We start from the raw sequence: 22768 nt of genomic DNA, 5'->3' as shown, positions 1-22768 counted from the left end.
AAAATTCAATGTATGTAAACTTTGTGATTGGCATGTAAGTAATACAAAGATATGTATTTCTCACGCGTCATGTTTTAAGCTGTCGTAAATCAAACTCTAATTTAGTATCTCTATTACTTTCTACAATCAAACCAAGTTTTTGAAGCATCCATACAAGGTTAGATTACAGAAGCCAAATAAAAGATTGTAAAAATATTTCAAGTTAATTGTTTGTTTGCGATTCGTTCGAGTCACGCCAAATTGGTCAGACATCGGTTTAACCGTTAATGTACAAAAAGGCTTATGTCAATGTCTAATCCAGCGGCCCGTGAACCTGTCACTTGCGGCCCGCGAGCCTGCCTGGCTATTTTGTATGTAATATTGACAAACGGCAATGTCTGATATAAAGTCATAATTACAAAGTACGGCCCGCGTCACTTCGTTAACTACTATGTGGCCCTTGGCTGGTAAAAGGTTGCCGACCGCTGGTCTAATCTAACAGACGTGTGGTGCTTATGTAAAAGGAACCTTGTTAGTTGTTTGTTGTATCGCCTGCGGTATTTCCGGACCAATACGACCTTCAAACCTTCAAGAAATGAGCGTACTCCCATCTTAAACACCGGCAGCGCACTTACAACCCCTAAGGTGCTGCGGCCCGGGTGTCCATAGGCGACTGTAATCGCTTATTATCAGGCGATTCGTCTGCTCGTTTGCCTCCATTAAAACTTTATTTCAAGGTATTTCCATACAAATAATATTTAGACAAAAATTACTTAAATTATTTTGATTTAAACTCTCTTCAAATAATTTTAAATATGGCACTAAATCACTAATTGATTAATTTCACGAATAAATGAATTAAATTTACAATTTTACAATCAGGACAGGACAGTAAGCACCGACTATGCTCCCTTTTCAGTAAAACCAACACAAGCGTACTTACCACCTTTTCAGCGCGCTTAAAAATTAGCTACGTCACGGCTAATAGGAGTTGTTATCTTAGCGGTGCTACCAGATTTCACATCTCGTAATTTCAATACAGATTCTATCGGGGAAAATCCAATCGCATTGGCCAATTTAGGCGGTTAGCATACAGGGGGTTTAAAATGGGCACCCGGTTCAGGGGGCCGATTTTTTTAATTTCGACCGCTCGATTTCGTGTATATAGGTCAATAATAAATCTCCACTACTGAGACATTAAAATTCTACTAATAGACAACTTTGGGAACAAATCAAATTATTTTACTAAATATATATTTTTTAAGTAGTCACACTACCATACAGGATGGCCCATTTAGATCGGTCAGTATGGGAAAGTCTGAAACTATAAGACATAGGAAGATCTGTTCTTAGGATCCATGTCATCGATTTTAATACTTAACAAGAAAAACTGCATTCATACATTTAAAAAACCTGTACTCAAAATAATAAAAGACGGTGGTCATTTCGAAGCTACTTGCTAAAATAAATTAAAGAATGTGAAAACAATGCATTTTATTCATTTTAGACATCATGTTTCATAGTAAAATTTACTACTTAAGACCTACACAATCGATATACAAATAAAATAGTTTTAGTTTTATTTTTCAAAATGTCCGGGTTCGATTCCCGAGCTGAGTATAGGTTTTTTTTTTAAAGTATGAATGCAGTTTTTCATGTTATTAAAATCGATGACATGGTTCCTAAGAACAGATCTTCGTATGTCTTATAGTTTCAGACTTTCCCATACTGACCGATCTAAACGGGCCAACCTGTATAATTATAAATTAAAAACTGAAATAGATGTCATATATTAAAGAAAAAGTGACGTGGCGGGGTGGCCTAGGGGTTCAAGACGTTAGCCCGCGGATTGCTAAAGACGCCGGTTCGAATCCGGCCTTCACCACTGGAGGGCTTCGTCACTTTTTCTTTAATATATGACATCTAGTTCAGTCTACTAATTGAAAACGAGTGGGCAATACCACTAGATTCCCAATTTCTATCGCTCGTATTTCAAAAATTTGCATTTCGTCGTTTTCCACCAATTTTCGCGTGACGAAATCGAGTGATCGAAATTCGAAAATCGCCCCTGGAGACTGGATGGCTTATTTTAAGGTTTGCTGACAGTCATTTTATAGAGTCGGACTAAGTCTGCAATCTAAGTGTTTGTAATGAGAAAATGTGAGAATATCATCAAATTTATTTCAAAATATGACGTTTAATAATGACACTTCGTTGTAATAATGTCGGTTCAGAGTTTAAATGAATGAATTGTCCCAGGCTTCTTGCACCACAAACCACAACTGATGGTAAATAAACAATTAGAAGTTACTTATGTCTAATAAATGATGGGTAAATTATGAATTATTAGTAGCTCAATCACGCAAAAACGGCAGAACAGATTTAAAATATTAAATTTTAGAAGCTCAATGTTGTGGCCGGGCAAATTCATAAACGTGTGTCAATAATTTTTTTTTTTTGGTTATGGTTTATGTAAATGTATATTGTGTGTTATTGCAGCTGTCAAATAAATTATTATCTATTTATCTACATACTTACCTAAGCCTTTGATAATTTTATGTAATAAATTGTTTGTTAGAATGGGGCAAAATTAAACAGAGGTTTTCTAACTTTCACGAATAAGGGTGACAGACTATTGTGAAATTGTAAACTTACCTTTCTAAGCGTCACTCGCACCATCCCACTAGGGGTTAACCGGTTAAACCTGGAGTTACCATAACAGTTTTGAATGATTCACAGTTATTTCCCCTATATAGACTTATATAGACCGGTAATCACAGCTCATATCCCGGTCTACCGATAGTTACCATGGTTACCAGTTTAACGGGTTAACCCCGGGTGAGTGGGATGTCGCAAGGCTCTCTCACTTACCTCCTCATGTTTCTTTTCGCCGTGGTATCCGCCATGTTTCACCTCTTCCCCTGAGTCTCCCTCCTCCTCGAAGAACTCCACTTTCTTCTCGTACTCTTCCTTTTTGTGGACGTCGTGGCTTCCCTTCGTGCTGTGCCCTTTGGAGTGCTTGCCTGACTCCTCGTACTGGAGTCAAATACAGTTGAATACAGGATAGTATGAAATGGAGCCATTTAATTATTTGACCAGCAGGGGTAAGAAGAGTGCCTGTATTGGAACCACTACCACTTGGCAGGTGATTTTGTAGTCCCCGGCAAGCAAGCAAGAAAAATGAGAACGAAATTCCGTTTGTATGGGAAGGTGAAATTCGGGCGAGCTTGCTGGGGAGTCTTAAAGAGCGCTTAAAACTATATAAAAAAAAATCCGACAACTAAAGATAAAAAGACAAAAAACAAAAGTCAAAAAGTTGTCGTGTTTATTTTTGACCCTATTGTACTGTTTATTTGTGTTTCAAGTATTTTAGCCGCGGAAACAGTCGACGACGCAGACTCACCTCTCGCGGTCGCGGCAGTCAGTTGCAGAAAAAGGTACCCACGGTACAAAGGTACAAAGGTGCTAACTAGTGATGTGCCGCCGAGAAATTACGCACTTACCGTAATTCTCATTAGTGAAAATTACCGTAAATTACCGAGAATTTACGGTAACTTACCCATGAAGTATATTAAATTAGGATTGAATTTTGCTTACAAGTTTTGTGTTTTTAAAGTATTTAACCCAACCTAACCTAACCTAACCCAACTAACAATTTGAAGCAAAATGTAGGTTTATACGACCAGATTTTGTGGTCGTATAAACGTCGTATCGTATATAAGTTTATATACGACGCGATTTGGGCGCATCTTATTCAACTTAAAGACGTAAGAAAGTTGAGTAGGTAATGGTCGTTTTAATACCCATTTAGTTGCGTAGTCGTCGTATATGCGTCGCCGATTTGACACTTCGTCGTATAAATAGTAAGTGTAAGTAACTACTACGACGCCTAATTCGACTTAAGGAAGAGTAGTGGTGCGAAATACGATATTTATACAACTTTACGTATAGTTATCGCCGCTTAAAAGTCTTATAACTAGCTTATTTCTTCAACGCAAGTTCCGCGTCGGCGTGTGTCCAATTGGCAGCAATATTAACAGCAAATGGTGTGAAATTGTTTTGTATATTTAGGCTAATAGTATTGCTGTCTGTACATACCTTAGCATGCTTCTTGCCATGTTCCTCGTGAACATGCTCGCCGAAGTGGCCAGACTCGTCGTGGTGCTTCTTGTCGTGGCCCCCGTGGTCTTCATACTTGCCAAGATGGTCCTCTTTGTCATGGTGCCCCTTTTTGGTCTTTGAATCCTTGTGAAGGCCCTGTGGAAAAAAATAGTCACAAACAATTTAATAATGGGCGTTTTTTTCAGTGTCCTAAGGTTTTTATTTCCATTCCGTCACCATTTTTCATAGACTTTGTATGGCGGTCGCGGAATGGAAAGACCGAAAAATGTATGGATATTTTGGGAGATTTTTTTCTCCTATTAGGATAAAAAGAGCTCGTGATTCTGAGTAGAAATAACATAAAAAATCCCAAAGGGTCTAGCCGCAATCCCATAGTGAAACTGCCCCTGGCTGAAGTGTATACCTTTCTTAGGTGCGTTTATTTGTCTTATTATAAGATATCGTTTTACCAAATTTCAAGGCTAGGATCCCCTTGGTTTGGCTAAAAATTTTTTTTTTTTAAATCGTTTTTATTTTTTTGTAGCTAAACTAGTGATACGATTGTTGTGAAATTTGGATGTTAATTGCACCTAACATTAGTTCATTTTCAAAAAAAAATCAAGGTTGTAACTTGTTTATAAAGGCTTAAAAAAATATTTTTAATTTTTTAAACTTTTTTTTTTAAATACTTGTGAGATAGCGACAACCTCAATTTTTTGTTATATAATGCAGAATATACTATTGCATAAAATATATTTTTTGTAAAAAAATCCAATTGGAGCAGCAAGGTAAAAATGTCTTACTAATGCATACAGGCCGTCCTTCTTACGTACTTTAGGGTGGTTCACGTTTGTATGGGAAAAATTCAAACTCTAGCTAGAAGAAGCGGCACCCCCTTATTTGGTCACACTTATTATAAAGATAATGTACACCAAGTTTTGTAACTTTATCTCAACTACAAGGGGGTGCTCAACCACTTTGAAAATTTTCATCGTTGTATGAAATCCAAAAATAAATAAATATTATTTTTTTAGATTTTTATATAAGTAGTTGTTTTCACATTATTTGTAAATGTGATTTATAAGTTATTACAGAAAAGTTAAGTTAGTAAAGAAGTGTCGGTCCGGCTAATAGGTGTCTCGGGTGACCACAGAGCAGGCTCTTTCTTTGCCCAGCGTGTAAGCCTGGCGGTGCAAAGGTGCAAAGCATCCTTGGCATCATTCCAGAGGCAGGAGACTTTGGTGATGTGGGGTCCCACAGGGGTCTGTCCTGGGTCCCCTCCTGTGGAACCTCGGTTACGACTGGGTGATCCGGGGGTCGCAGCTTCCACGCATGGTCACCGTATGTTATGCGGACGACACACTGGTGGCCGTACGGGGAAAGCAGCTGGAAGAGGTGCTCAGAAGGGCAGCGGTAGCGACCGAGCTCACGGTGCACCGCATAGGACTCCTGGGGCTTAGGGTCGCACTGCCGAAGACCGAGGCCATGGTCCTCGGGCGAATGAGGGCGTGGGGGCAGCTGCCGGCGGGCACTGCAGTGAGGGTGGGGGGCGAAGCTGTCCAGGTCAAGGCCCACATTAAGTACTTGGGCCTTGTCCTGGACAGAAGATGGTCCTTCGAGGAGCACTTTGCGAGACTGGCTCCTCGTCTCGTTGGTGCTGCCTCGGCTCTGGGCCGCCTACTGCCTAATCTGGGGGGGCCGAATGCCCCATGTAGGCGGCTATATGCGGGGATCGTCCGGAGCATGGCGCTCTACGGAGCGCCAATTTGGGCTGGACGACTGACGGGACGCGCGAGGGCATTGCTCCGTCGGCCACAGAGGGTGCTGGCCCAGAGGATGGTGAGGGCCTACCGCACCACCTCTCACGCAGCAGCATGCCTCCTTGCCGGCACCCCGCCTTGGGAGCTGGACGCAGGGGTGCTGGCCAAGCCAGGGGGCGTGGGGAGCTCCCAGACGCGGAGGAGGCCGAGAGGGTGATGCGGGGAGCCGCGGAGCGCCTGCGAGAGAGATGGAGGGAGGCCTTGGAGGATAGCCACTATGGAACCCGAACCATAGGGGCTATTCTCCCGATAATGGACGAGTGGGTGGATCGGGGCAAGGGGGCCCTGACATATAGGGTGACGCAGGTGGTGTCCGGACACGGCTGTTTTGGACACTACCTGCACAAAATACAGAGGGAGCCGGGGCCTCAGTGCCACGAATGTGGCGCAGCGGATGACACGGCTCAGCACACTCTGGAGGAGTGTAATCGCTGGGCCGTGGAAAGAGCTTCCCTCAGGGCAGCGACGGGGGTGGCGGACCTCTCGCTACACAGCATAATAGCGGCGATGCTGGGTAGCGAGAGGAAATGGGAAGCGGTGGCCTCCTTCTGCGAAGAGGTTATGTCGCAGAAGGAGGAGGCGGAAAAGGAGCGAGAAGCGGCTGCTGACGCGCTTCCTCTCCGACGCAGGCGGCAGGGTCGAAGGCGAAGGGCATATGCTCGCCTCGAGCCCTAGTGGGGCCGGCGGGTACCGAACCTGCATTGCACGGCCCCACACACGTCGTAGGGGTGGGGATCAAGCGTTTCTGATCCCCCCCCTGCATTGTGAGGGTGCCCTGGCGATAAGCCGGGGCTGCCGGAGGGCGCCGTGGTGGAATGATATCGATCCCAGTGCGCCCTCACAAACGGCAAAGAGGATGAAACGCCGGAGTGGGTTTAGTGGGTAGGGCCAAATTCTCCCCCCCTCTCGCCAAGAGAGGGACAAGGAGCGGCGAGTCCCACACACCGTGCGTAAATGCATTCCCACTCCGTCAAAAAAAAAAAAAAGGAGACTTTGGTGAGGTTTTTTATATTTAATTCGTGGTTTAGGTTAGTTTTAGTATAAGTTAGTCAGTAAGCTAGATACTTAGTAGTTTTATGATCACATTGTATTTAGTTTTCTTTGTAATTTTATATGTCTTAATAAATAAATACAAAGAATAATGTGAAAACAACTACTTATATAAAAAAAATATATATAATTTATTTATTTTTGGATTTCATACAACGTTGAAAATTTTCAAAGTGGTTGAGCACCCCCTTGTAGTTGAGATAAAGTTACAAAACTTGGTGTACATTATCTTTATAATAAGTGTGACCAAATAAGGGGGTGCCGCTTCTTCTAGCTAGAGTTTGAATTTTTCCCATACAAACGTGAACCACCCTAAAGTACGTAAGAAGGACGGCCTGTATGCATTAGTAAGACATTTTTACCTTGCTGCTCCAAATGGATTTTTTTTACAAAAAATATATTTTATGCAATAGTATATTCTGCATTATATAACAGAAAATTGAGGTTGTCGCTATCTCACAAGTATTTAAAAAAAAAGTTTAAAAAATTAAAAATATTTTTTAAGCCTTTATAAACAAGTTACAACCTTGATTTTTTTTTGAAAATGAACTAATATTAGGTGCAATCAACATCCAAATTTCGCAACAATCGAACCACTAGTTTAGCTACAAAAAAATAAAAACGATTAAATTTTTTAGCCAAACCAAGGGGATTCTAGCCTTGAAATTTGGTAAAACGATATCTTATAATAAGATAAATAAACGCACCAAGAAAGGTATACACTTCAGCCAGGGGCAGTTTCAATATGGGATTGCGGCTAGACCCTTTGAAAAAAAAGTGTAGGGGACAACTTAAAAAAAAAAACCGCCCTAATACCTACACACCTATCAACAATAATGTAGAACAAACGAAATAAAGTATATTAACTCACATTTATAGACGGGTCTATTCTATTCTATTATATATTATATATCTACCTTTATTTACAGACGTTTCGACACAGGTTTCACTGGTCGTGGTGGCGGCTAATTTCGCGTTCATGTGTTCAAAACGCGAGAGTTTGAAATAAAATATGACGATATTTTTCCGTCAGATTACGATAAAATTAACGTGTAAGGATAAAAGTAATGGTGAATATATAGAGTTCCCTGTTCCGTATGTGCTAAAAAATCTTCCTCTGAGCTATGAAAACGTATGATTATATATTGCCTCTTGCACATATTCACTAAATAGCTGTTTGGAAGCAAGAGCTTCTAAACATGGCTATATTATTGTCATGAACCGATATTCAAATGAATGCCATATTTAGCGAGAAATCCTTTAAAATGTTTAATATATGCATATTCGACGTATAATGGGCACCCCGTACAATACAGGGTAATAATTGACTTCTGAAGTTCTCACTTCGAGTTCCCTCTTGTTTGTAATTTGTATACGGGGTGCCTATGCCATTGGGGCTTTATATTTTGAGAAAAAAGTTTATAAATAAACATCTATCAATGTTGAACTATAACAACGTAAAATAAATAAATTGACCACGAATCAAGCGTGTCAAAATTTCGACTGCCTATTTAGTAAGGTTGCATGGACTTAATGAGTTTTTTCTATGTTATGTTATGCGTGGTATTAGAGCACAGGGCAGTGTCACTGATAGGTACTGCCTTTTAAATGTCAGACGGACAGAATAGACCTAAGTCTATTCAAGTAATTTTAATGTAGGTAAATAATTAATGTTATAAACTTCCAAAAAATGTCTACAAACATTTTGCGTGACATCTACTTCATATAAAAATGAACTAGCATAGGGACCATCACTCGACGCGAGAGGATAACAATTAAATTGTTTAAATAACAATTAGTTCTATGAATGTCCGAAGCGTTAATGATCTCAATATTTAAGCCTAAGATCTATTGTATAACGTGAGACTGTCAATGTTTTTAGAAGCGGTTGTGTCATGTGGACATAACAATGAGTGAATAAGCAAATATAATTGCCGAAATATTGAATCGAATGGAGCGAAAGTATACTGAAATCGTTTAAAATCCCACACCCCATAGGTAGGGTTTGCACGACGGATCTGAAATGTATGGGAAGATCCGCGGATCCGGATCCAGATCCGGATAATTTCGTACATTTACATTTACCCTACCCATATGTTAAAAGTAGTGGTAGTAGTAGTAGGTCATTTGAAGGGTACACGGAAAGAACATGTCTAGTCACTCTGACAATATTTTGAGTTATCGCGGTTTGAAAGGAACGATGTACATAATTAATTAACCATATTATCTTCGTGTATAGGTGTTTTTAAAGTGTGAAAAAAAGTAGTTATGTTTATGTTACAGAGATGTTTATGGAACTTTATTGTTGTGTCAACCGACCTTACCTTATCTGTAGATCTGTACCACACCGAGTACTGGCTTCCACGATACAGGCTTGCCTAGTGCAGGGTTCACCGATATCGAATTTGCATCGCACGTTAAGATAAGTTCCTTACATAATAAATTAGCGTATAAGTCTGTAAATATAGATTACTTAAGTGTATTGTACCTACTTGTCTTAAATAAATATTTTTTCATTTTCATTTTTCATTTTCAATTTTCATGATACGGAGGTAGCAGAAGCTGTAACTAATAGTTCATTGAGAGCTCTACATTTTGAGAATAAAATCTCATTAAAAAAAAAAGTGAATAGACATGTTCTTTCCGTGTACCATTCATTTTAATTCGTTTGAGCTAATTTTTTTTATCAAGGACATAATTGCTGTCCCGCTCATAAGCCGGCGGTCAATGTTACTGTGCGAGCGGATAGACAGGAAATGGGGGGGTCAATGACCAAAATTCTTCGTGCGTAGCGTCCTTACTTTAAGAACACGGGTACCTATTTTTATTGCTTTACCTCGTAAGCCTTTTTGCCATGTTCCTCGTGTTCTTCTTCATGGGATGATTGATGCTCCGACCCGCCTCCTGGAACAAAATAGGTGTTTGGAATCGTAATCCACTAAAGATAATCAAATAACCTTATAGATCAAGTATTCACTTTTTTAGGGTTCCGTACCCAAAGGGTAAAAGGCTGTAGCGCCGGAGCTACCCAGATCCAAAAGCCTCCCCACCCCTCCGCTCCCCGAATAAGTCCGACGAACTCCAGATTTGATGGCCACCCCAGCGTTTTTCATAATTTTAATGTGCAGCGCCACATTAACCTATTACTAAGACTCCACTGTCCGTCTATCCGTCTGTCTGTTACCAGGCTGTATGTCATGAGCCGTGATAGCTAGACAGTTGGTAACTACATACCTTTTAAGTACTGTAGTTATTTTAGTTTGAGTTTATTTGAGAGCATCGCCAACAAACTGTTTTACAGTTTGGCGAAACCTTAGTTATAAGTACACTGTACTTTATATTTTGTTAAAAAAAAAAAAGTTGAAATATTCACAGATGATGTATTTCTGTTGCCGCTATAACAACAAATACTAAAAAGTACGGAACCCTCGGTGGGCGAGTCCGACTCGCACTTGTCCGGTTATTTTTATATTATATTGTAATCTGCAGCAGCGACATGTCTGACAATGTCTGTCAGTATCTATAAAAGGAGAATGCTTGTATTTAGATTAATGACCGAGCGACAGCGAAGTCTCCGTTTCAGCTAGCTTTCGAATGTCCGGAAGTTATAGTTTTAGTAGTAGATATAATTTATTTTTTCTGTCGTTTCGGCGGAAATTGGACTGATGGGCTTACGCGCCAGTAGGGTCTGTGGCACTTAAGACTAGGGTTTGCAATCCGGATCCGAAATGCATTAAATTGTCCGGATCTGGATCCGGATCCACGGATCTTCGCATACATTTCAAATCCGCCGTGCAAACCCTACTTAAGACTATTGTGAGTTTGCTGTGATAATGATTAAAATAAATAAGTATTTTTTATTTTTTTAAGGTTATCGCGAGGTCTACAGCTCACAGAGCCACTAGTGTTATTTTGGATTAGGATTTAAATTCCCATACTATTAAACACGAGACTCGCGTATCACAGGATATAGGCTAACTGGTATAATGAATCGCGGCTGAATGCAATTACCCGGACAGCCCGTCGCCTACGTTATGAGGTGCTCTATTAAGGATGACTCACGCTAGACCGGGTAGGGGCAGGGCCGGAGCTTCGTTTTCTATGGAAAGATTGGATAGCACCACGTGATCACCGATCAGCCGTCATAGAAAATGAAATGACGGACGCTCCGGTCCGGGCCCGGCCCGGTCTAGCGTGAGTCATCATTTAAACTACACTTTCTCAGAATACTTATTTTGCATAAATAACTCTGGGGGAGAGGTTTAAACAGGATATATTTGCTCTGTTAAGTCAATATTTATGTAGGTAAGTTGTAAATAATGTTTACTATGGATTCGACCGCGAATTCATTAAAAGAAGTTTAGTTAACTGTCCCCTGAAAATATTTATACTTTTTTAAACCATAGACTAGGAATCCTCTAGACGGAGTTTAGAGCAATTATTTCATGAAACCAATGCTGCCAAAAATACGGGGGTGCGGGGGGATGAGGTGAGCGAATCCCGTGCCGTGATTGGTCCGTTCAAAGACACGGACCAATCACGGCACGGGATTCTGACACTTTGACTCGAAGATGGAGTAAAACTACTATATAGTGGCAGAGGGGGTAGCGTTACTATGCTCAGTCTAGAGGATGTCTTGTCTGTGTTTTAAACTTTACTGTTTGTTACTACTTCCATTTTTTCGTCCCTGGTTAGGCTATGCATGTCAATTCATGCTTTCTGTCGGATGAGATCATTATTTTGACATTTGTTATATACTTCGTTTTTTTAGCATTAGAAAAAAGTTAAACAATCGTGACGTGTCTTTTTATTGAAAAACACTTGAAAATTAAGTCACGGCAAATATGTAACAATTATGAATTATTTACATTATTTTGCTTTCATAAGTAATAGTTACTGATTAAAAAAAGCGTTTTTCAATTTAAAAGACACGTCAAGATCGCTTATCTTCTTTCTAACTCAAAAAAAACCGAACTACCTATAGGGATAGGAGCCGTACAAGTCATATCTATTTGCATTTTACAAGAAAAGCTTTCCCCCATTAACATGACCGTAAAATTAACGATTCATAACCGTCCTAAGGGCAAAACCTGACCCGTAAGGTTATGCAACAAAACAAGGCCTTATTACGCAACGATAATTAGATAATTTTTCGCTGTAACGTGATTACATTGAAAGTGTAACAATGGAAAGTAGCAGATCAGTTATCAATCATTTGAACCATTTTACTCGGTAACTGTAATTACATTAAGTACCTGTTGTTTAAATTGATACGGCCAAGCAACAATTTTAGCCGACTACGACAAAGTAAACGTAAAAGGAAGGTGTATGATTTTAGTCCATGTAGGTTAATAGGTACTTAGGTACGTTAGTACAGTACGATACAAGTGCGAAAAGTAGGAAATTCGCAACGAGTGGCGATAAATTGGAACACGACCGAAGGGAATTAACTTTTCGCACGTGTATTGTACAACGTTTTACATTAGGTACATAATGGCTCTTTAATTTTCGACATGGGCACGTAATATTTATGCTAATTACCGCACTAGGGCGGTAAATAGCACCACATGTAGGTACTGTAAATGTATGTTCCACTTCAGCGACGAAAGTATTGATAATCGGTATAGTAGTCCTAACTACAACGTATGTACCTACAGTCGCGTTCAGATATATCAGAGCGGCTAAGGTGTTCAAAAATATCTGAACATGCCCTTTAACGCCTTAATAATAGAGGCTTTGTTCAGATATTTCTGAACACCTTGGCTGCTCCTATAGTATCAACGTAAATTGCGCAGTAACGCACGCATGATACATACTTAAGTACATTACATAGTACTTTTATTGAAGATAGAGCATATACAATTAAGGTGTTACACCAGCCACTGAAAGTGGGATATATGGGTACACGTTATATAGGTCATACTGAGCAACTTTTACTATGGGATATTTAACCCCGAAATTGCCAAAAAATGGTATCTTGTAGGGGAGTGTCAATTTTCTTATCGCAATTTCGGGGTTGGTCCCGTAGTAATAGTTGCTCAGTATGACCTATATAACCAGTACTCACCCCACTTTCAGTGGCTGATGTAACACGTTGTATATTACTAATTACTCCATGAAAATTAACTTGGTAATAGAAATATGAATCCATAGCTAGTCTGCAGAGATGTACCTATTGCGCAAAACAAGCTCTGTATATGATTCGATCCCATTAATCCCATGGGGCGTCTTTACCCTTTAGGTCTGACACGACACTGTATCTGACCGACGCTAATAATTAATTTCAAACTCTAAACTATGTATGCATGCTCCTGCTATATAGTAGTTTATGTGACTGACTACATAATGAATGGTATTAAAATATGAGTGTGGGTTTAAGAAACGAACGAAGTGTTTCTTAATAGGATCACACGAGTGTTTTGTTGCCTAATGATATGTGTGTAGATAAACATGTTGCTAAACTATCTTCATAATTATCACCATTAAGTAACTACTTGAATTTGAGTGACCAAGAAAACTTGAAATTGTCTACAGAACGTATGCGCGCGTATTTTTAATACAACCGCAAATTGAAGCGAGGTGGTTTTCAGTGCCATGAAAACATTCAGTGCCATGAAAATATTTTAAGTCTTAACTAACCGAGTGAAAATATTTTTTTATCGAGCAGCTATATTACGTACAGTCAGCAGCAGAAGTTGCTAAGCGGGTGAGGTGTTCAAAATGACGTGACTTTATTGTAAAGGTAATTTTGAACAGCTCACCCGCTTAGCAACTTCTGCTGCTGACTGTACATAGTCATCACACTTGTGTGACAGTAGTGACGTCGTTTGGAACAAAAACAAAGTAATATACATTGCTTGCTGAATTATGTTATAATAAAAAATAAAAGACGTTAAGTTTTGGTAAAATATATGAAAAATAATTCTTTTGGGCCTATATTAACTATCCTTGGAATGTGTGGTCGTCCTTAACCGCCACAGGGAACTATTCCGTCCTTTATCCAGGGAGCTATTTGTGCCCCGGGGCGTCCCAAAAGGCGTTTACGAAAATCATGCTATAATTAGGTACAACTCAAAATCCAATCCAAATACAAATTGTAAATGGCAATCATAAGGTTCACTTTCACATAATATTTCACAAAAAAATGGCAATTTGCCACCTCTTGTACTTACGTATTTTAACGAAACTCCAAGGCTTAAAATATATTTTTTGGAAATTCCTTGGAAGCAATTTTTATTACATAACTTTTATTGTATAAATTATTAGGTAGTTTCATCACTAAATGTTCTTGCTCATCTCGAATAGTGAAAATTATTGCAAAAAACTTGATGATAAGTAGGGATTCGCCTGTAACTGGCCACCCTAAACTAAAAATGAATTCTAGTCACCTATAAACAGAATTCATTTTAGTATAATGTGTATAGTTATTGAAGGCTGGCCAGTTATTGCAACCCTACTTATACTAAAATGAATTCTGTTTATAAGTGAATAGAATTATTTTTAGTTTAGGGTGGCCAGTTATTGGCCGGTGGCCAGTTACTGGCGAATTACCCTATGTTATTTACTTTCAAACCTCAAAAATGTACAAAATTGCTAATTAAAACACAGTTAAGCCAGGTAATAACAGGTGTATTATTTGTGTTTCCATGTACATTTATTCTGAGGTTGTGCAATAAAGAGGATTTGTATTGTCACTGGGCGGACACGCCGTAGATCAAAAATGATTTGCGTTTATATGTGTGCGCGGCACGTCTGTACACGCGTCATTGAGTTTCTGACGGACTGACATGCTCTCAGTAGAGCGACTTACGCACACATTCATGTCGCGGCCTGTCGCGGGCGAGGTAATCCGAATCGGGGCGGGGCGGTGCGTGTCCGTTCTGTATGATAATACTTTTTTTTTTTTTTTTATGATAAACTGATCGGCGATTGGCTCTAGACACACCTGATGGAAAGTGAAGACAGAGCCTAAGATGGAGCTCACCGGTTCAGTAATAGCCTATTCACTCTAGCTTTAAAGAGACCGAGGTCATATTTCTCAGGGAATACGGATGACGTACTATTACTTATTCTGTGGTATTATACAGAATACAGAATACAGACTTTATTGGTAAATATAAACATAGTTACATTTTACACGTCATAAACTTAAAACTACTGGGTACATTATGTTTTTATCATTAAATACAAGTAATAAACAAGTATTAAGGGCCTACTGCAGCCGCGTCTGGCGCTTCGTAAACCACGCCCGCTAGTTCTTCCCTCCCCGCTAACACGCACACATGGAAACGCTTCGCGCCGCACGTGAAGTTTGTGTGACCTTTTAGCACCATCTAACGTTACAGAAGTTAACTACCATTATACGCGGTCGCTGCGGTCGGCCAGAAACTTAAATTCGGAAAAAATTGAAACAGATGGCGTTGTTACTTGTTCATAATAGCAAACAATAAAATAATTAATTAGTAAACCTGAATATTTATTGTTGTTTTGGAAGATGTTAACAGCATAGAAGCAGCAGCGTATATAGCATATAAGTTAAGAGTATTGATAATAAGAAAATAGCACAAGAACAGAAAAGAGATTATTTTTGATAAAATATGATGAAAACAGATTTACTTGATTACGCTCACCTGACTTTGCGGTCACTAAATGCAAATTTCAACCTTATTGTTATGGAGTTACAATACCCCTGGGGTTGCAGGCGTCCATAGTCGTTATTATTATAAATGCTTTGGTTGAAATGCTTTTTAACCCTCGAATTTTTCATAGGTACAGTCACCTGCAATAATATGTTACTCTTCGACGGCCGCAAAAATATGTGACACGCTCTTATGGCTCTACAAATAAGATCTAACATGATCTACCGCAAAACGGCCTTCGGTGTGTAACATATTATTGCAGCTGACTGTACTCGTATTCATTGTTGTATAGGTAGGTATTAATATCTTTTATCCGATCGATTTGCATTTATTTGAAATAAATCACAGTGTTTAGTAATTATATGTTTTATTGAATAAGAGATTATTGAGGTATGTAAGGAATACAGGGTGCCTTTTTGAAACACTCATTTTTAGAGTTCTGTAGCCAAATGGCAAAAAACGGAACCCTTATAGATTCGTCATGTCTGTCTGTCTGTCTGTCCGTCTGTCCGTCCGTATGTCACAGCCACTTTTTTCCGAAACTATAAGAACTAAACTGTTGAAACTTGGTAAGTAGATGTATTCTGTGAACCGCATTAAGATTTTCACACAAAAATAGAAAAAAAAAATTTTTTTTGGGGGTTTCACTTAGAACTGAAACTCAAAAAAATTTTTTTCATTAAACCCATACGTGTGGGGTATCTATGGATAAGTCTTCAAAAATGATATTGAGGTTTCTAACATCATTTTTTTCTAAACTGAATAGTTTGCGCGAGAGACACTTCCAAAGTGGTAAAATGTGTCCCCCCCCCCCTGTAACTTCTAAAATAAGAGAATGATAAAACAAAAAAAAAATATATGATGTACATTACCATGCAAACTTCCACCGAAAATTGGTTTGAACAAGATCTAGTAAGTAGTTTTTTTTAATACGTCATAAATCCCCTAAATACGGAACCCTTCATGGGCGAGTCCAACTCGCACTTGGCCGCTTTTTCTGGATAATTTAGAATTTCAATTGTCAGGGGTGCCTACATTATTTTTTAATACATTTTACAACGACAACAAACAAAAGTTCAAATTCGCCGTATTTTTATTACCCGGGTCGATCGCAACAAAATAGAAAATCATGTTTCTCAAATCTAAGCGTTATTGTAATTTATCTCAAATAACCAAAAAGTCAATCTGACTAGAACTTAAAAACAAACTGAATTATTTTAATATGTCGATTTTTCTTGGTGACCCAGGATAATTTTTTTTTGTATCCCATACAAAAAGAGCGTATTCCAATCGCGTATCGGTTTTGGTTTTTACTTATAAGTGTGAAAAATATATTCTACCTTATACGAAGGATGTGTGTTTTTTCATGTTATATGTGTCTTTTTGTACAATAAAATGTTTTACTGCTACTAATATATCATATTAACGATTAACTAAAAAGGTATTTACATCTAATTTAACTGGTAAATTATTAAAGTCCGCTAAAATTAATATATATTCAAAAAAATATTTGTTAATATGTCCCAAAATCATGGCTCATTTTTTAAGTCTCCTGACTTACCAAACATATCGCGACGAAGGCAAGGGTACAACGCGGCATCGTGAACCTAATAACGTAACGTTTCAGTTACTTTTTTAGTCGCCGACCATTTTATCCGGGGTACGAAAAGAGATATTAGATCTATCCTGGGTCTAATATGTTATAAAAACATAGTTTTTTGAAAAATGTTCGTAGGTAGTACACAAAATTTACATTTTCTTTTAAATGTGATTTGGGTCATCGTTCTCCCTGGTGACTTTTCTGATGACCCAAGAGACATCAATTTTATTATGACTCAGGAGACTTTTTTTCTATGCACTTTGATTTTTTTGATGCGCTAATTTTGTAATCTTAAATAACTTTAAACTGCTGATATACTTATATCACTTTGCTGATGAGTGGAAGTGGAATTGAAACTTAATTTATTGTTCTCTCCCTTGACATTTTGGCATACATTTGACATGCTGCAGTGCACTCCTAACGTTAATAAAGACATAATTTTTAGAAAAAGCTTTAGGAAAACTCACTCTTGAGCTTAAAACGATTAAGTCCTTATCATATTATGTTAGATTATTAGTACAGACCCCAAATCAGTGAAAATGTCTCTTAGCCAACTAAATTTGTCTCTGGGAAAAGTACGATATCCCTAAAAATTGTACGTACATTTCGCATTTTTCTGAAGGAACGGAATTCATAAATTGGGTTATTATTATTTTTTCAGATTATTTGATTGCATTGACATATCACCAAGATAGATAGAACATTTAAGTTACCAGAAGAAAAGCATTTGTGTTCTTTTATACAGTGTGGAAAAAGTAGGTTCGATTCCCGGGCGCGACTAAGCGAATTTAAAAAAAACAACGTGTTGCATTCCGGGAGTGCCGACAGAAGTGAAAACTCAATGACTAGTCCAAAATGTCTGCAGCACTATGTATAATTGACCCATCCTCCTTTCTATTGAAAACTTTTGGTTCCGAAATTGCTGGTCAGTGAGCTTGTTTAAAATTCGAAATTCAAATTTATAGCGTTAATTGTTTAAAATTCTAATAGAAATTGTAAAGTTACCTTGCAGACCTCGCATCTAAATATATTTGGTCATGATATTTTGAGTTTTATTCACCAGTACTAGAGTTCACTTTTATTAGCGATTTCATCAAGATGTAGCTTTATTGAATTATATTTGAGTGATATAAAGTTATAATACTGTGAGATCCTCGTATTTCAGCCCGTACAAGATTATAACCTTTTTCATGTAATGTCATTGAGTTTTTCTTTATTGATTTAAATGCCATCTAAATGATTGGCCATCTAAACCTTACGGTCACATGATCGCCTTACGCTCGTCTCGAGTTTATCATTTTTTCCCCACCTCAAAAAGTGCCCAGCGCCGCTAAAGAAGTTTTCACTTCAAAAATCTTTGAATGCAGTTGTTTCTTTAAAAAACAATAATGTTTCATTTAAGTAAAATGAGCAAACTTAAGGTTTTAAGGCACTTTCCCTCCAGGGCCCATAATTTTTTTCCACCCGGTAGTAGACAACTATTTTTTTCGACTAAATGAAGTTTTATTAGACACAACGTTGATCACATGGTTCGTTTCACACATCACATCAAATCGTTTGTCATCACAATCAAAATGTGTCAAAAGTAATGAAATTTATGCCAAAAAAACATAAATAAAACATATAAATTCAACACATTTTTTTAATAAAAATCTTTCTCGATGATATAAAAAAGAACATCGACAAATTATGTTCAAAGAATTAATATCAAAACAGATGTCATAATTAGGATTGGCTACTTTAAGAAAGGGACAGAGAGATTTAATCCTCTCGCTTTGCACGTTTTTCTCATTCCTCCTTGTCAAGCCAAAATAAACTATAAAATGATAGTAACACAGTACATTGTAATATTCACTTTTTCCACGGTATCATGTCATTGTAAATTACTTATGTGAAATTGTAGTGGCGTGCGACTTTCAAACCGGAGGTCACGGGTTCGAACCCCGGCCCGTGCAAGTGAGTTTTTGTAAGTAGGGACCTTTTTTTAGTGGTATTTAAATATAATAACTTTTCGTATTATTGAAATAAAATATTTTATTCAAACAAACTTAATAATATAATAATTAAAACGAATAATATCAATTAGTTTTTAATATTTATTCAATTATTTTAAATTATTTGAGCATGAAACATACTAGATTTATTTTTATCATTACAATAGAAAAAAAGCAAAAAATATATTCTTATAGATATTTTATTTTCAAACAAAAATAAAGCAAAAAGTTACGGTTAGATTCTGATGGCTAAACACCAAACAGTACGGTTACCATCAGTTTGTCACTGACATAAACGCCGTCGAGAACGTAATTTACTTTCTATACATCCCGTTTGCACTAATATGCGAGTGCGAGCGAGATGTATAGAAAGTAAATTACGTTCTCGACGGCGTTTATGTCAGTGACAAACTGATGGTAACCGTACAGCTACCGATACATTTCAATATCTGTCGAAATTTCCTAACCCGTTGTAACTGACAAAGAGTATAGATTTCGACGTAGCATGACGTAGCCTAGCAAACACGCACACATGCGCAACGTATAGGCCTGTAAGAAGGCACCATCATAGGTTTACCTCCGATTCCGTTACTACTCAATGGAGTTACGACTCAACGTTTATTGGATATTAAAATTTTACGTAATTCGGAGCGCTGCGCGAAGTGACATAGGTCTTACCTCTTTGAGGCACGACGGCCATCTAACATTACTGGCATAAAGGATGCATTTATGACTTTGACGCATGACAGAAAGAGAAACCGAACTGCGTAAAATGGGCGTTTGCTGTTGAATTCGTAAAATCAAAAATCGATAATAAATCCATCGGTAAAGGATAATAAGTTAATATTTAGTTCTTTGAAAGTTAAGACGAGATGAAAACCTTTGCTGTAAGGTGGGTTGTGCTGGATATGGATGTGTTTTCTAGTTGCACGAAGCTAAAACCGAAAAATGAACACGTAAGTTTGGATTTATTTTCTATCGAGAAAATTTTAAGCATTCGTGTTTCGACTACTACGAAATCACTTATCATATAGTCAAGAAACATATATCCGAAAATCACTACTGTTTGTTTCCGGGGCTCGCCACTGCCACGTTTCTAAGATCCTGTTATTTTTCGATGCACGGCCTTAACATTTGTAGGTAGGTGGGTACTAGAACCTGTTGCTCAAACGGTGCTGGGTCAATTTCTCACCGGCGCACTCATAAAGTCGGCAATACGATAGTATGCCTGATCTATTAGAAGGGATTTAAGTTTCTTTTTGAATATTGCATCGCTAGTCGAGTCTTTGATGACATTATGTACGGAGTTGTAGGCAATCGGTCCCATGACGTCAAGCGATCGTCGAGACTTAGCGAGTCGATGCTTTGGGATTTGTAATCGTGGTCGCCTTCGCGACGAGGTGTCACAATTTTTAGCGCTAGATTTGTAATTTTGTATATTTGACCTTACATACATGCACACAGTCAATATGTATACAGACGGTAACGTTAAAATTTTATGTTTTTTAAACAAAGACTGAGCAGGATAGTCAAATGGTTTTCCATCAATTATACGCAGGGCTCGTTTTTGCATCTTAAACACTCTGTCGCGATCTGCCGCTGTGCACCAGAGATCTACACCCTGCGTAAGAATCGAGTGGAAATATCCATAGTAAGCTGTTTTGGTGTTCTCTATAGACAAACTGGGCGCTATCCTGGACAGTGCGAAACACGCTGCGGCCAATTTGTCACAAGTCGCATGTATGTGTGGTGCCCACTTTAGGCCGGCGTCAATATAGAAGCCTAGGTACTTAGCCGTTTCGACTTGTGGAATTGGGGTGTTATTTAATATAATATCCAGATCGGGCTTATTTGACTTTTTTAACTGGAAGTGGACAATATTTGTTTTTTCTAGGTTTAGAAGCATGCCATTGGCAGAAAACCATTCGACCAGTTTATTCATGACGTGACAGATCCTTGATTTTAAGCCATCATAGTCATCTGCATGGACAATAACACATGTGTCATCGGCAAACATAACATATTCTTGGCCCTGGCAAGCTGACGTGATATCATTTACCAGGACCAAGAATAGGTTATTCCCACACACAGAGCCCTGAGGCACGGCGCAGTCACCTATAGACTCCATGTCAGACTTCGAGTTAAGCACGTACGTACATTGTTTACGCTCATCCAAAAATGATGCTATTATATCGAGGAAGGTACCGGTGACTCCGTAGTGAGAAAGCTTACTGAGGAGGAGCGAGTGATCTATCATCTCGAAGGCGCGCGACAAGTCACAGAAAATGGCTGCGACCTGCCTCGAGCCCTCGAGGTGTGTCATCACCCGCCCCACGACATCGCGAGCTGCATCAATTGTCGATCGGCCCGGCTGATAGGCATACTGCTGGCTGTTCAGTAATCTATTGCGAGTAAAATGTTCCATAAGTCTATTACTCAGCAACCTTTCAAACACCTTCGAAATCACAGGCACCAATGAGATGGGTCTGTAAGACTTGGGTAAATGTAGTTCACCCTTACCCTTATAAATTGGCATAACCTTTATTAATTTTAGTATTTCGGGATATACACCAACACTAACGCATTCGTTGAATAGTGTTAGGAGTAAAGATATAACACAAGGAGGCAAACAATCCAAGAATCCAAGGTATTGTATTGTAATAACATTGAGGATGCTCAATTCCACAAAAATAGAAAGTAAAGTAACGATACGGATCGCGATGAATAAGTATAACAACCGTAACAGTGTTTGCGTTGACGAGCCTAATCTCCTTTCAATGGGCGCATCGATGCATTAAATCTACTCGATTTAGTTTTTTCTTCAGCGGTCAAGTGTTTCTACATTTTTTAGATTACTTGATGTAAAAAAGTTAGTAACTCAATTAGAGGTTGAACATCTGAAATATAGTTTAATAGAGTCTGTCTAAACTAACTCTGAACAGACTTTGACAGAACAAAGTGTGAAAGTGTCATTATAAATATCAAGTTTTGATATTCACGTCACGTTTTGTCACGTTTATGATGACATTTTACACTTTGTCTTAGTAGCAAAGGCCATGCATACTTAGGTTGGTCTGTCTCTAGTGGAATACTACTATTAATCTTGCACCGTAACTTAACCTAAGCCTGTATTTATTATAGTACTTACAGTTTTTTACTAAGTAAGAGCACATATTATATTCATTACTTAAACTAGGTTTAATAAAAACAAATCAAGGTTTAAAGTTAACTAAGGCTAATACATACACACATACACATACAAGCCTAAACAAGTTACAACTAGATAAAACTAAGATACAAAAAAACGAAACAAAAAAAAAAGCTACTCAAATATAAAAAACCTCCCATAAATCACTCGCTTCCGAAAAAGGCCCCAAAATTCTGGCGCTATTCCCCGTCTGAATAGTCAAGCCTAGCCTCTGGGCAAAGAACCGAACCTAATCACACAAACGGGTCTACCGTGATGTAGTTTCATACCCGTACGTCGGTAGACCAGTTTGTGTGATTAAATATGTGTACAAAACGCGAAAGTTTAAAGTTAAACGTAACCTAAGTACAATTCTCTCAAAAAAGTCTAAAACTTTA

The 22768-nt window shown here is 38.4% G+C and overlaps 1 protein-coding gene across 1 annotated transcript in view; it reads right to left on the bottom strand.

The window, feature by feature from the left end:
• The window catches only part of LOC134654512 (FK506-binding protein 5-like), a 49041-nt gene that overhangs the window by 9670 nt on the left and 16603 nt on the right, over positions 1-22768 (bottom strand). Inside the window, exons 2-4 of the mRNA XM_063509958.1 lie at positions 9787-9854; positions 4078-4236; positions 2851-3015 (exon numbers count right to left, since the gene is read on the bottom strand). Of these exons, the coding sequence (XP_063366028.1) occupies positions 2851-3015; positions 4078-4236; positions 9787-9854 (392 nt within the window). The remainder of the gene's footprint in view (positions 1-2850; positions 3016-4077; positions 4237-9786; positions 9855-22768) is intronic.

Source organism: Cydia amplana, chromosome 15 (assembly GCF_948474715.1).
Source record: "Cydia amplana chromosome 15, ilCydAmpl1.1, whole genome shotgun sequence".
NCBI classification, from domain to species: Eukaryota; Metazoa; Arthropoda; class Insecta; order Lepidoptera; family Tortricidae; genus Cydia; species Cydia amplana.
Note: the sequence above shows the minus strand (reverse complement) of the source record. Positions and strands in the feature narration are given on the sequence as shown.